The 14,958-nt window shown below is 48.6% G+C and overlaps 1 protein-coding gene across 1 annotated transcript in view; it reads left to right on the top strand.

Annotated features, from left to right (window-relative positions):
• Window positions 1-1,518: 1,518 nt before the first annotated feature.
• The window catches only part of AHDC1 (AT-hook DNA binding motif containing 1), an 815,872-nt gene continuing 802,432 nt past the window's right edge, over window positions 1,519-14,958 (top strand). The window contains exon 1 of the mRNA XM_069622906.1: window positions 1,519-3,025. Within this exon, the coding sequence (XP_069479007.1) occupies window positions 1,852-3,025 (1,174 nt within the window). The 5' untranslated portion in view covers window positions 1,519-1,851. The remainder of the gene's footprint in view (window positions 3,026-14,958) is intronic.

The following is a 14,958-nucleotide window of genomic DNA, read 5'->3' as shown; positions in this document are numbered from 1 at the left end:
GGTACCTGGTTTTACCCTTATTAGGGGTCATCATTACCCACACTGTCTTGCTGTTGTGGCGCACACCTGGAGGTGAACGTCCAGTGATGGCTCCTAGGTGGCGTTGTGGAATGCGTGACTTGGCTCAAATGGACTTTCTTATGTTCCCATTTCCAGTGAAAGGTTTTTTTTCAAACCTTTTTAAACCCAGCATAACTTTCTTGGCGATGTGTGTGAATATAAAAAAAATTGGGGGGACTATTGGATCATTTGCTGTCTGTGTTAATGTCATTAAAATGTGATGTATCAAATGCTTGTGTAAAGTTACTATTAAACTTTAACACAATAAAAAAATATTCTAATTGAAAGTGAATGTAGAATTGGAACGGTTAGTGGTTGCAAACGTCTACAACTCGCGGATGTGCAGTTTAATACAGCCCACGTGTGGCATTGCAGAGGCACACCTTCCTTCTGGTTGAAGGTGCTGAGAGAAGCTGGTCCGTTTGCAAGGTAGTTGAAGACAGCACAGGTCTTCCGTGCGAGTGGGCGAGCACAGGTGGGCGGCACAATGTCTTCACAGGCGGCTACGTCAGAGACAGGCAAAACGTCATTTGTTTTCATTCTCAGCCGTACAGGGAGAGTATATGTAGACCCGCCTTCTCCAGTACCCGCCCCTTGATTAAACAGTCTAGACGTTTTGCCTGTTTCTAAGATGGATTCAACTCTGCCACGCCCCCTGCGCTTGCAAACAAGGGTGGGCAAATAAGCACATTTACATATCAAAATCAAAAGGTGTTGTGTGCGCGCGCGGACAGACCCAGTCAACAAGAGGCGTGTTGCTCAGATCGTGATTGGTTTATAAAAGTGACAGCAAGACGGTCCCGCCCCATCCTCTAACTGTATAACCAATATGGTCGCCAAAAGGAATCTATGTTGAATGAGCTGGCTAGTGCATTAAATTAGGGAGGCATTAGAGGAGAAAAAAGACTTAGAGAGCCAAAAGAGGACGGAGCGTGAGGCAAGTATTGTAGAGGGGGAGTATGCGCATATTGTTCATTGACGAAGAGCACCACAGAGCAGAGGTGCGGATTATTCATCTACGTTTAATGTAGATATGTGTTGTAAGTGGCTCGCGCTTTCGCGTGCCCTTGTTCTGTCATATTAGATTACATTAAATATGTATAATTATTTGTTATTATGGTAAACAAATGAAAAATAATAAAGACATGGGGGTTGCAATCTTTGTCTTTGATGTGTAAGGCGTAGCGTTATGTGTTCTGGAGCCAGGACGGTCCGTTTATTCTGAGAAGTGAGGCCAGCGGAGGTGCGCAAAAAGCACCGGAAGTCAAGTTCAGTGGGACTTCTTCTGAAGCCGGGGTCGGGCCTGCCGGACTACGTAGTCCGGGTTTGGGGCCGGACCCGCTGAGGTATGGTGAGCATGGCGTGCGCGCGCGCGCGCACGCACGTAACGAGGGCTGGGCCGGGCCGTGGCAGGGAGAGGCGTCCCCTGCCATGGAGGGCGGGATCTGTGGAGCTGCGCGCGCAGGGCTGGAGGCGGCTCCGCAGACGGCAGATTCCGGAGCGGAGGCAGGAGGCGGCGGAGCCCGCAGGAGCCTGAGTAGCGGCGGGAGACCGTGGCAGCCAGAGCCCGTGACAGGCCGTGTATGGGGCGGAGCCCTAAGGGCAGAGAGGCGGCGCTGCAGCGCAGTGTAGGCAGACTCCGCCTGCGGAGACACCCCTGAGGACACCCGTCAGAGGACCCTCGGAAGAGCCCAACTCCAGGCAGACCCCGTCTGTGGCGCCCAGCCCTTCTCTCCACCATGCCTGGCCGCGCCGGCCCCGGTAGCAGCTGAGGCGGGCGCAGCCGCAGAAATGAAGATGCTTGTGGCGGCAGGGGCCGGGGGTCCCGGCAGCCGCGGAGGCAGAGGAGGGCCGGGCAGAGGCCGTAGGGGCCGCGGCAGAGGATCAACTGGGGGCACCCCGGGCAGGGGTCGAGGAAGAGGGGCAGTGCCTGTGAGCCTGGCCCCCTGTGAGACGCAGCCCTTGAACTCAGCAGTGACAGCGGTTCCCGGGGGCTTCCCAGCCAGGGGCCGGAGCAAAGGAGCGGGGACAGTGAGCCCCACACCTGGGGACACTCAGGAGCATTCCCAGCCCTCTAAGGGCGCAGCAGAACCCATGACGGCGGCGCCCCCCATGGATCTACCTGCGGCCAGGGGCACCCCGGGAAGGGGCAGAGGCAGAGGAGCCGTGGCAGGGACCCCCGGGGATCTCCAAGACCAGCGGCCGGCAGCAGAGGCGGTGACATCGGCGCCTGGCCCTCCCCAGGGACCCCCAGCCAGGGGCCGGGGCAGAGGAGCGACCGCCTTGACAGCGAGCCCAACACCTGGAGACCCACAGGAGCAGCAGCAGCCCCCAGTGACAGAGGAGGTAACGGCGGGCCCCCAAGTGCTCCCGACCAGGGGCCGACCAAGAGGAGGAGGGAGAACGATCCCGACCAACCGAGGGGAGTCCATGGTGCAGCAGCAGCAGGAGGTGGCGGCGACCCCCCGGGGCCGAGGCAGGCTGGCGGCGGCGGGGACAGCGCTGCTCCCACGGGACGTCCCGTGCCAGGACAGCGGCACGGCGGGGACAGCTCCGTGCGGCTCCAAGGATGCCACTGCAGTGACAGCTGGAGCTCCGCGGGCCCTCCAAGCGCGCCCTGACGCGGCGCCAGCGACTGCCCGCGGGAGAGGCAGAGGAACCCCGGGGGCCTCCGCGCCACCCGGCAGGAGCCGCGGGAGGCCCTGCGGCAGAGGCCGCGGGCGGGGATCCACGGCCCCACTGGTGCTGGGAGCAGCGGGACTCCCACAGGCTCCCCCGGGGAGAGGCCGGGGCGGCAGAGCGTGGGGGCCCAGCCGAGGAGCAGCGCAAACCACGACAGCCGGACTCCTGTTGAGCCCTGCGGCCAGGGCCAGAGGACGGGGCCGCGGCAGAGGAAGAGGACGAGGACGGGGCAGCAGAGGAGGCCGTGGTGGCAGCAGGGGGCTCGAGAGGGAGGTGGAAGCGGGTGAGTAGCCGAGCTCCTCGTGGAATGGGCACATTCATGTGCGGTTCCACAGAGCTGTAGACGAATGATGTGCCTTACACGTTGCGTATGTGTACCTGCTCCTGAACACTGGCCCTCATTTCATTGGTCCTCTTTATTGTAGAGTGGTCTTGGGTCTTATGTGTCGAGTATAGTTCACTGTAATGTTTCCTGCAACCCCCCCCCCCCCCCGCCATAGAAGTGCAGGTGTTTACAAGGTGAGTGTGTGCATCGTATTAGATGCATGTGGGTGTTGCACCTCCTGTCATGCGTGGTGTCCATTGTAGATGCTGCTTATCTTGGTAGGGTTCCTGCACAGGTACATGGCACTGTTAATTCCAGAGAGTTGTGTGTGGAGGACTGCTGGGCCTCGTATAACGGTCACGTGTAGAGCGTTATGCCTCATGTGCCCCAGTTTCCCCCGTGGAGGGGCGCTGCCCCTTTAACGCTGTTTGTTCCTTGTAGAGCCACTGTTTTTTCGTATTGGCCACTTCTCTGCAGAGGGTTCAGGATATTGTGCATGCAGATTGCAGGCCTCGCAGGACTGACGCCGTATCGCGCATGAGGAGTTGAGGGGTCCCGTGGCTCTTACAGGGGTGCTATTAACTGTAGAGTCGTGATGATCCGCATGTATTTGACGCTGTGGAGGTGCTGCCTCGCATGGTTCCTTCTACATCGGCACTGCAGGGTTCCTCTGTACCTCCTGCAACGTGTACTGTACCCTATATTGGGGGCCTTACCTGTATATGCGAATACAGAAACGTTTCACCCCACACAGGCAGCTGGCCTGAAGCTTATGCAGTGGCAGTAGAGTGTTAATTCAGAGAGGGGTTTGGTTTCTCATTTCCGGCCACATTCGCCGTCTCCTGTTTTTGTTTGCATTGCGAAAAGGTTGGGCGAACTCTGCCACCCACCCCTGGCAGCGAGTATTGAGGGCCCAGGTAAGAAGTCTACAGTGCTGGAATGCAGGCAGCGAAGGGGTTTAAGCTTAGCCCACCCTTTCCTATTGGACTATCACTCTCACACTGCAAACCGGGTTAAATATGCGCTTCTTCCGATGGATAGCGGCGCATCTAAAAGACGCTACCCCCGACTGTCTACCACAGTTAGCATAAATACTTGCCTCTGGGGTGTGGGAGGGGCAGATCGCAAGAATGGGCTCAAATGTGGGATGGCAGATTGACAGCTGTCTCTCTCTCCCCGGACCGCAGACAGGGGGGTAAATAAGCCTCCCATCGTCTGCGAGCCCATGAGCCTGGCTACTTGGCTTTTCTTTCAAAGTATTCAATATGTTTCAAATACTGGGGCTAGAACCCACAATTATTGGACGCTACTAATGGAAAGCCCCACACTGAACGTTTTTGTGCGGGCACATTTTCACATTAACTGAATGTGGCCCACTCGTGTTGTGTTGTTGCTGCTGTCTTTGTTCTCCGATTTGTCCTTCGCCGAGGTGTAGCTTTAGATTATGGTCTTAGTAACGATGTTTATTTGAGAGGCAGTATTGACTGTCCACATGGCAGTTACATTCTGACGGGGCGTGCACGCGTCATAGGCTGCAGAAGTTACTGTCAACAAGGCTGGTGAACATCTGTAGCACACAGGCTCCAGGACTTGGATAATTCTGTCCAGAGGGCTATTGAAAATGGTTGGTGAACGACATGGACGTTGGTGGTTTGAGAATGACTGTTCTCGTGAGTGGTAAACATGCACAGTACCTCACACACTAGATGGGTTGGAGACGTTGCAGGTGGATATGGCCAGTCGCATGCACGCAGAGTTTGGGACATCGTCTACTGGGGTGGTGAAAATGCTCAGTTGGTCACAGACCATTGGACAATGTCTGTATTGTCTATGTTGAAGGAGCATTGATGGTTCACAAAGTAACTTAGCTATTAGTGTTACTGTTCAGATCTCTCCATTGGGGAATTACTTATTTCACGTGTAAAAATATTTATTTTTTAGCAAGACTGCAGGAATGCAAACTCGCATTCTATCCCTAAATATCAGCCACTCTCTAACTTACAATCGTTCATGTTCTTTGAACAGCATGCCCAATTTACCCGCTTTATGGTGCCCTTTTCCATTCTCTAAGGTCTGGATAACTCTTGTGGGGACACAATATACCCCTTACCAGACCTGCACTGTTAGCCCACTGTCATGGCGATGGACACAATCTTAAAACGAAAACTCTTAGCATAACATGACCTGGATACATCTCAATAAGAAGTATATAAAGGCATCCTCTGGCTAGCTTAGTGAATGTGGTCATTCCTGCATCCAGGCAGCTACGGTCCATCTAATGAATGACTGTAGAATGCAGATTTGGTTACTTGGTCTAATGGACTATTGCTGAAATTGGGCCAGATTTTCCTAGATGTGGCAACAAAAATGTCTCGCTGGATCCAGGGCAAGCCCTTGTTCAGTATGTTCGAGGCTGCTTTTTTTAAACTGTGCCCTGCAACATAAACCATAGGTTCTTGGGACCAGAGGTGAGACACTTATCCACAATACTCGATGAACTTCTGATCCCAATGCCTGCGAAGTTGCTCATTAGTATTGTACTTTGCAGGAAATATTTAAATACAGCTTCTTGGGTTTAAAAGGTGTCAGCCTTTTATACTTTACCAGTAACATTCCTCTCCTTGTTATTTTGAAGGTGTTTACAGCTAATCTTTTGAGGAGGCAACATTGTTTATGGGAGGGGATGATCACGGTCGCCCCATGTCGCTGTGAGATTGCACAGTAATTTCCATTTCCAGCACTGTAAGGGTGGTCAGAGGGTTGGAAGAGGAATTGGCTCTTCATAGTCTGAATTAAGTTTTCAGTAGAGGGGACACAGCAGAGTAATGAACCTCCCTGGCAAAGGGGTTTGCGATTGTGATATGTAGAGGGAGTTGGCGAGAGGGGTGGACTGCTAGATCGAGCTAGTAAGCTGCCATTGGGATTGAGGGGGTGGGGTTATCCGACTGCCCCCCTGGTGAATGAATCCTCAATGGAAATAGCCTGTGAACATGGCTGCATGCAGAAAGCCTGGTACACAGGAATATTTTTTGAACAGGGGGGAGGGGGCTCCTGTGGCCCCCTCCAATCACACATCCAGGCAATGAAATGCCGTCTTGGCAGAGCGATCAAGCCAGATGTCTGCTTCTCTATCCAAGTGGAAATTTAATGCCTCTGGTGCATTCCCCGTGTGGTGAACCCGCGGCATAGGATGGATCTACCAGGCTAGTGCCAGCATACTTCGTCGTTGGCCCCTTTCCACGACAAGGATTAGTTGTCACGGAAGCCACCCTTGAAACCTCGGCTGCGCCGGGTTCTGGAGCATGGTTTCTGATAAGATCTGAAGCTAGGAGTCGGTTCATTGTTGTTGTTTGTCAAAATACCGTGTTCTTTACACTGGAATGGAGACTAACTTCTTGAACACGTTGGCTGGCTCCCTGCAGTTCAAGGAGGCGATAAGAGGCGTGTTTACCTGCTTGGGCTCCGTGTGGCGAGGCAGAGGGAGGGATTAGAGACTTTGCAGTGTCTTGCAGCTCTCAGATAAGCAGCTTTAGTTAGGAATTGGGGTCAGAGGGGAAGGACTGCCTCTGACTGCAGGCCCTGGCTGCAGGAAACGGTGGGGGAGGACAGAGCTGGAGGCAGGCGGGACGCAGGAAAAGCTGGGAAAGGCTGGGCAGGAGGCCTGCGGGGATTCGCGATGGAGCCAAACCTCTGATTTAAGCAGGAGCCAGAGGGAACCTGGGGGAGGAGGAGGCGGGCCCGGCAGCCAAGCCGAGGCTCCCGAAGGAAGCCCTGTGAGGATAAATATGGCACTGTAAGCGGAATGTCAGCAGAGAGGAAACAGGACCCCAGAGGCAACAGACCTGTTCCAAGACTGCACAACACAATGCCGGGTAAAGGCACATTTCTGTCCACCCTGTAATGTCAGTGGTGGGCTGTATCCAAGGATGCCTCTCGTGACGAATCGACACACCCTCAACCCCTCTCTTACGACGGGATGAAGGGCCGAGCGACTACCTTCAAAACATCCCCATCGATGTTTTTATTCACGGCTGTCATGTGGTTTGTTTACATTCCAATACACTCCATATACGGCGCACAGCCCCGACGCGACGTTTTCATCGGTTATCGTCGCTGAATCAAGGCTACGCATATACGCATTCTCGTTTGGGGTTGGGGAGGTACTTTGGGACTGAGTTTCCAGGGAACACGTTTCCTTGGGGAGAAGGCAGGGCGCGCAGCTGTCGGCCACAAACCTGCATCATTTAACAATCGCAAGACGCGATGCGTCGGTGTGATTGGTTGAGTGATGATTATTGCTTGGCGTGCGGCTAATATCGAAGGATCTACGTGTTTGTTTGCTAAAGAGAACTGCTAGGTTCCAGAGAGGCATAGGAGATGGCTTGAAATCGAGCAGGCTGTATTGCCTGCCCATTGCCAGACCCTAATAACTTGCAGGAATACAAATAATACCAAGTGCCTGACCCAAAAAATGGCTGCTTATCGACAGACAAGGCAACTAAACACAGGATCTATATCTGCCTCTGATATGCCAAACCTCTACACACCTGGAGTATTTCTGCTCAAATGTAGTCTGTCCTACATCTCCACCTAAAGAAGCAAAAACTAAAACCAATGTCTAACTGCCTCTGTGCAATATTTTCAGCCTAGAACGACAGATGTGCATGTTCAATCTGAATGCAACCTGCAGAATATGCGTTTGAAAGCCAGCAGGCCTCACTCCGCCTTGCCTCTTTCTCTGGTTCATAAACGGAGAATTGTGGGACAGCTAGACTTGTTTACAGGACTGTGGCAGAACGTGCTGGGTAAAAAAAACGGACTAGTCGCTATTCCACATTCGTCAATCATATATAAAGAGCACAACAGAAGGCACTTCACTGATGATCGAATAAGTTATTTTCTCTACTACATGTGATTGATGTGTTGCAGTATACAGAGGTGTAACCGGCAGTGTCTAACATGTGGGGCCTGCAGCTAATGGATTTGGAACCACCGCAGTGACATTAACATCTCTAAATGCCCACACAACGCTGCTGAGTGGGCATTTACAGAGTTTGGCTGGGCTGTCGCCCTTCGGTCCCTACCCTATCTACGCCCCTGGCAGTATATCGCACTCCATGGAGTATTCTGCCTTGAATTTAAACCACTGAATAAGCAAGTAATGAATATCATCTTCTTATGACGTCCCTAAAAAGCAAGCAGATTGTAGCCTTTCACCAAGGGGCGAGTCTAAAAAAGAGAATGGTTTAAACAACATAGGAGAGGCCAATTTGGGGGCGCTGGTCTTGAGCCATCCCGCGGGCGTGTTTTGTTTAACATGGCAAAATATGTTTGTGCATTGAAATGGTACCTTCTTGCATGGCCTTAGCCCCTTATAATTAACATAGGGAGCGGGGGGCCCTGCTCGTAATGTTTTTTTTTTTAAAACATTTTTTTACCATGCCGAATGCTCATTCAAGATTTTCTTTTCGATATTTTCTGTCGATACGCCTTGTTCTTGTGTTCTACTAGATAAAGTCCATTGAGCACCACTGTGGACATTTTCTTAATTTGGGTCCTGTTAGGTTAAGTTCAGAACTGGGAAGAGTCTCTACACCTTTTGTAGAGTGTACAAACCTAGCTCTGTCTGGTATGTAAGCAGTGTCAGAAAAGGCGTTTACCTGATCTCCTCTTCTTGTCTCCGTAGCCTTCTCCACCACTAAAAATGGTGTTACCAAATATTTCTTAAGTGACCTAGGCCGCCTTAGAGAAGTTTTCAGACGGGCGCCATGTGCTTAACAGCCCCACCATGCACCCAACAGAGCTATCTTCGTTTGGGTGACAGTAGGTCCACCTGTGCAATTTTATTTTTAATTTCCCTGATCTCATTTAGGTTGGCCAGTTGGACCTGCAAGTTCCCTTCTGAGTTGGTCAACAGATCGGTTATCAGTTTTTGACTACAACTGTAATGCAGGGGAAATCATGCCTTCAGTTTTCATGTTTTGAAGGTTGGCTAAAAAAAAAAAGCTGGGTGAGACTTCCACAAATAGGCGATTTACTATACAAATCTGGGTTTGGAAACTCTGTATCCTCTCCAGATCCTGGGCAGATTTAAGTTGGTGCTGGCTGCGTCAGACGTTACAGTGTTACACATGTGAGCACACACATTACATGGCTTGAAATGAGGATCGGAAAAACAGGCGTTAAAAGCAGCTCCTGTGATCCAGGGCAGGAGCTTGCACTAGGGAACGAGGAGCTACTACATATAATTCTGCCAATCTAACTTTCAGATAAGATGCACAAATCATTTTGTCCATTATTTGTGACCACTCGCGCTTTAAATGTCATATAAATGTGGTCTGTTTATTTGGAGATTGTCCTAAACACAGTTAAAATCACATACCTATGTTTGGCATCAGTTGGCATGGGGAGTCAAAAGTAGTTGCTGTTGTCAAGCTAACCAGGCTCTTCTAGGCTACCTACAAGAGCTAAACGGCTCCCAGCGCCCCTCATTTTCGACCCCTGCATTACTAATAAACATGTCAAGACTTTATCCCATATCAGGGGACAGATGTCTTCACCAAGGCACTAATATTCTGTGTACCAGAACACTAATGTGCACATTGTTGCACCCTACCATTCCTGACCTTTAAAAAAAAAAAAAAAAAAAAAAAAGTGTGCCAGTGCAATGTCTGACACTAAAATGGTGCTCACTAAGACATACAGCAATGCAGACAGACCTGACTTGGGAGCTAAATCTGCTTTCAGTATACCACCTCTCTATAATGTACACAGCGCTCCTATTAACACAGTGTGCATGCAGCGTTTTTTATATTAAATTATTACCCAACCGAAGTTGGTGCCTATTTAAAGACTTCAGAAGAGTGAAAGGTGGAGTTGGCCTTGTTGAGATTTGAACATTAATATCATACAGATCGCAGCAGCAAGTGCCTAGTCGTAAAATGGCTCAGAACGTTATCTGTAGCAGTGCCTTTGGCTCACATATAGGTAATACTGTGAGACAAACATAGTTTGCAGTTAAAGATATACATTCCAAGCTACAAAACCATTATATTAAAAAAAGACAGTCACAAGGGGTCACGGATGGGGATATGTAGCCCTCTGAGGATTTCTAACCCAGAATTTAAACTTGTGCAGAAGACCTGTCAATGTACGTTTACACAAGTAGAACCTTTTTTTTTTCTCAGTGAGACTCTAAAGTAAATCAATGAAAGATGTCTACGCGTTGAAATGTATTCCTGCACCCTTTATGCTTAGCTCACTTTCTTCTGCAATCAGTGGTTGAAGTGTATGAAAAGAAGTAGTGGAACTATGTTCCCGGCTGGCCTGCCCCTGCTCCCCTACAAGTCCCTTCGCCCCACCAGCTCCCTGCACAATCCAAACCCCCAAACAAACAGACCTGCCATTTTAAGGGAATGTGCAGTGCACTGCAAATGCAAGTTTGAACTTCTTCCTACACCTCTGTTAAAACTAAACCATTCCGGAACTGTTTCTTTTTAAAATAAAAGTATAGGAAGAGTAAAACTTTAAAATAAAAAGTAGAGGAGCACCACTCCCGGCCACTTCGACCACTGTCTGCAATGCCTCATGTCCTTTACTGCCTTACATAAGGCGTTCTTCGCAAGAGGTGCACCTTTTATCATGTTCTTGCAAGATGGTATGCCTCAGCAGCAAGTTGTTGGCACTGTTTTTATTTTACTGTTTTAAAAACATTGTGCATGCATGAATGCCAGGGATGCCTGTCCTGTTGGAAAGATCTGAATTTCATTAACAATCGGAGAATAAGTCTTGAGAGTATGCACAGGGCAAGTGAGTGTTAGTTTAGCCTGCTTCCAGAAGACTTCATTGGAAGTGTGTGCTATTCAACAGCCCAATGGCCAAGTCCCAATTCTTGAAATCTTGTATCATTTAAAAGTGATCATTGTTAGACAAATGGTTTGTCAGGTAGCTGTCCCCCCTTGTCAATGATGCTGTTGTTTCCGTTTGGTCCTCGTGGTCCGTGTTTATTTCAGAGTGCAATCACTCGAATGCGAACGCGGAAGATGTGTGCTTCCGGTCTAATTTCAGATCCTGTTTCTTCATCCGTTTGTGAGAAGGTACATTTGAGAAACGCTCTTTTCAACTATGCTTCTTATGACCGCTACGTTTAATGAAGTGCACTTTAAGAAACAATTATGAAATCCTCCCATATCGGTATGTTTAAAATAAATGTGACGGCACAAGAGCCTGGCGAGGGAGTTACTGTTTGTGCAGCACTACAGATAAGTGCCGTAAAAGCGACCTGTATTCCCAAAAAACGGAAACAAAAAAGAAAGCCTCAAAGCAAATACTCGTACAAAATAAAATGGGAAGTAAAAATAAACAAAAATACATTGGATTCACACGGCTTCACGCATGTTCCAATGAATGGGACCAGCCGAGCAGTGCCACAGGAAAGAGCACTTCAATTGTTGATACTGCCTGATTTAAAGAGCAACATCAAGGTAAGACATGTTTTACTTTGTGCCCGGATTACTAGTTGCAAAGAAATATGGATTACAAAATCCCTTTCTACTGGGAAAGGGATTTATGATTTTACTCGCAACTTCAATATCCAAATCTTATCCACAGCTTTAGTTGTTTGTGCAGAATCTTGTGAACATTTTTTTAAATTTTTTGTTTGAGTTTAAGACCTAATTTAACAATGATTTTTTTTTTTTCCAACAATACATTTTATTAAGCATTTCAACAAAGGCATACATGTACACTGACATCAACATGGCATTTAGTTAAACAATTATTAAGCTGGGTCCTCAACCCCCATCAGTCAGCTACAGAATTATTGAGCCATTTTATAACTCGATGACTGCTATTAGGCAGGCACTCCTGCAGTGGAGACGTGGCTAGGGTGGTGTGGTCTTCGGCGACGTGACGGCTTTTAGTGTTTGGGCAGGCAGTAGGTGGGTAGGAAAAGGGGTTTTGAGGATCCAGATGCATGTGTGGTGGAGCTAGAATTTTAAAAGGAATCTTAATCTAATCAAGCACAAAGCTGAAGGAAAAACGTTGAACAGACCTGCTATTTTATACCCTTGGAGGGCTGCATGTTTGCCTGGTGGCTTTGAGAAGAACGTTTTGGGCTTCTTTGCGATGGTGCTCGGCAGATGCAGGAAGAATAGATTTGCTGTGGGTTTTTTTACTGCTAGATAGTGCATCTGGGAAGTTATTTACATTAATGCCGTCCGTTCATGTATTCTATCCATTTGTGTGCTCCAAAGCATGGTCTTTGGAGGAAACCTTTTACTGAAGATTCCCGGCCTGACTGGGAATATTTGAGCATTTGAATCCTTGCAAGATCCATCCTGGAGAATAAGAGTTACAGCTAAGTAACTTGTAGCTTTTTTGTTTTCAACCTTGAATCTCATTTTATAATCTTTGAGATGGTGGCAAGAATAGGCTGAGACCACAGGCTCAGTATAAAGAAGTCTGTATGAAGAGGAGAAATGAGACTACAGTAGTTAATTCTACAATAATGTAACTTGAAACGAAGTTGAATGCGAAGTGATGGATCTCAATGACCCACTGGCATGAATGAGCGTTCCCTGCATATGCACACACACTGTTTATTACTTGTCGAGTGAATAATTACTTGCCAGTGGCTAGTTTACATTTTGTGTCTTGATTGGTCTTTTGGACAGCGTAGTTGGAAGACTGAAACAATGTGCCGATTTCCAGAAAGATGATCAGGGGCCCCTTGACCCTTAATGCCTACGATGTAATTGTGGTAATCTTAATGAAGGTATTAATTGACTTCAATTGGCATCCACGGCACGAATAGTAGTTTCATAACTAAGGGTCTAGTTGGCTCTAGGATTGGAACCTGCCCATGCTAAGCACCATTTATAGGTTGGAAGGTTTGTTCTGGTGTCGCAAGATCACAGGAGTGGTTAGGGGTTTAGCCAGGACCCCAATTTGGTGCGTATGAGAGGTGGGTTTGCTCCTGGTTATCTTGTCTGATTCGGTATCAATAATCCTTCTAACACGGTAGTTAGTGCGATACAGGTTCGCTTTTATTGATGGTTTATGAAAGATTCCACTTGATACAATGATTAGTGTATAGAACACTGTTATGGCATTTTGTGCCTTGGTGCGGTCAGCCGACACGTGTTTCAACCCATAAGGGTCTTTCTCAAGGCAAGTATGTAATGCTGCGGTCCCTAGGTGGGGTTCTTGTTTTATTGTGGGTGGCTGTCCTTATGGCAGTCTAGCTCCTATTGGGCTCTTCACTGAAGCCGCAGGGAGCAACGCATCACAGACACTACTCAGAGCTAGACTGCCATAAGGACAGCCATAAACCATCAATAAAAGCGAACCTGTATCGCACTAACTACCGTGTTAGAAGGATTATTGATACTGAATCAGACAAGATAACCAGGAGCAAACCCACCTCTCATAGTTTCATAACTATGTTCGTTTTTTATGGGAATTTTGTAAACAAAAAGTGTGTGAAGGTTCTCCGGGAAGCATGTTCGATACAGATGGATAGGGATTCAAACGCAAATAAGCATAGAACAAAGTGGCAATAACTTTGTAGTAAAGCTGTCTAAATAGAAATACAAATTGCAGTCGCTTGATTTGGGGGCGGGCGGGGGTACCATAATTGGGCAGCAAAGAAATAATTCATTTTTTGGGGGCATTTTGTCACAGCTGGATTGTCAATTTGCAAAATAATGCAAACTGAACCCACCCACAAAATGGTTTGGGTAAAGCATATTGAAAAACATTTCTAGTTTGGGTTATTAGATGGCAGAGCCACCTAAAAGCTGAAACTGGTTGCATTAGAGTACACATGGGGTGAGCAGGCAGAATGAGGAGCAACGCATAGCTTGAATGTGTTTGGTTATTTGATCAATGAGAATTAAGTGGGCACTACATGGCAATAATAGTACTTAAACATCACAAGCTTTTATACTCTAGTATATGGAGCACTGCAGTAAAGAACCGTCCCGGCCATTAGTCATAAAACAATCGATAAACCTAAAGTAACCTCTAGGTCAGTGGTCTTCAAACTTTTTTGGCCAGGGCCCCCCTGAGCAAAATTTGGGCAGGTCGGGGACCCCCCAGAAATGCCAAATGGACAGTATATATTGCACGCCGTCACCTGCTCCCATCAAAGTCGCTGGGCTCCCTCATCCCACTCCTACCCAGTCGCTGGTCTCTCCCCACCCCATCACACACCCAGGGCTCTCCCCACTCTGCTCCCATCACTATCCCATGGTTCCCGCCCATTGTGCTCCCACCATAGTCCCTCGGTTCCCCCATCCCGTTCCCAACACAGTCTGAGGGCCAGTGGCGGCTGGTGAATCTTTTTTAAGTGGAGGGGCATTAAGGGGAGGTTCGCGCTCGTACACAAGTGTTTCAGAGCGTGACAAGGCAAGGGAGGGGAACAGAGGAGAATAAAACAGCGATCTTACTAGGCCCAGTGACATTGAGAACGCGCAAGTGTGAGGGGAAAAGTGCATGGAAGGGGGGAGAAGTGGAAAGTGCGAAGCAGAGGAGAAACAGATAAATAACAATAAATAAATAATAAAGGCAACAAACAGTGGTAGTGCAGCCAGCAATTTGCAAGTGCTACGTTTAAGGCAGCAGACAGGGTAGGTCTGATAAGTGCAGGAAGAAAGATGGTTCTCCTCAAGTTTTAGAGTGGCAGGGCGCTGTTCCAGAGGGAGGCCCCAGCCGAAGACGGAGATCTACCCCCAGCTCGTTTCTTTGATAAACGACTGACCCTGAGGGAGTTGGAGGTAGAGGAATGAAGAGCTCGAGAGGGGAGGTATTTGCGGAGGAATAGCTGAAGGTATTTTGGACCCAGGCCCCAGAAAGCCTTGTGGACAAGGCAGAGGGTTTTGAATGATAGA

The sequence above is a fragment of the Ambystoma mexicanum genome, chromosome 11 (genome assembly GCF_040938575.1).
Source record: "Ambystoma mexicanum isolate Mex_15411 chromosome 11, UKY_AmexF1_1, whole genome shotgun sequence".
Lineage (NCBI taxonomy): Eukaryota > Metazoa > Chordata > Amphibia > Caudata > Ambystomatidae > Ambystoma > Ambystoma mexicanum.
The sequence above is the reverse complement of the archived record's forward strand: the minus strand, read 5'-3'. Positions and strand labels throughout refer to the sequence as shown.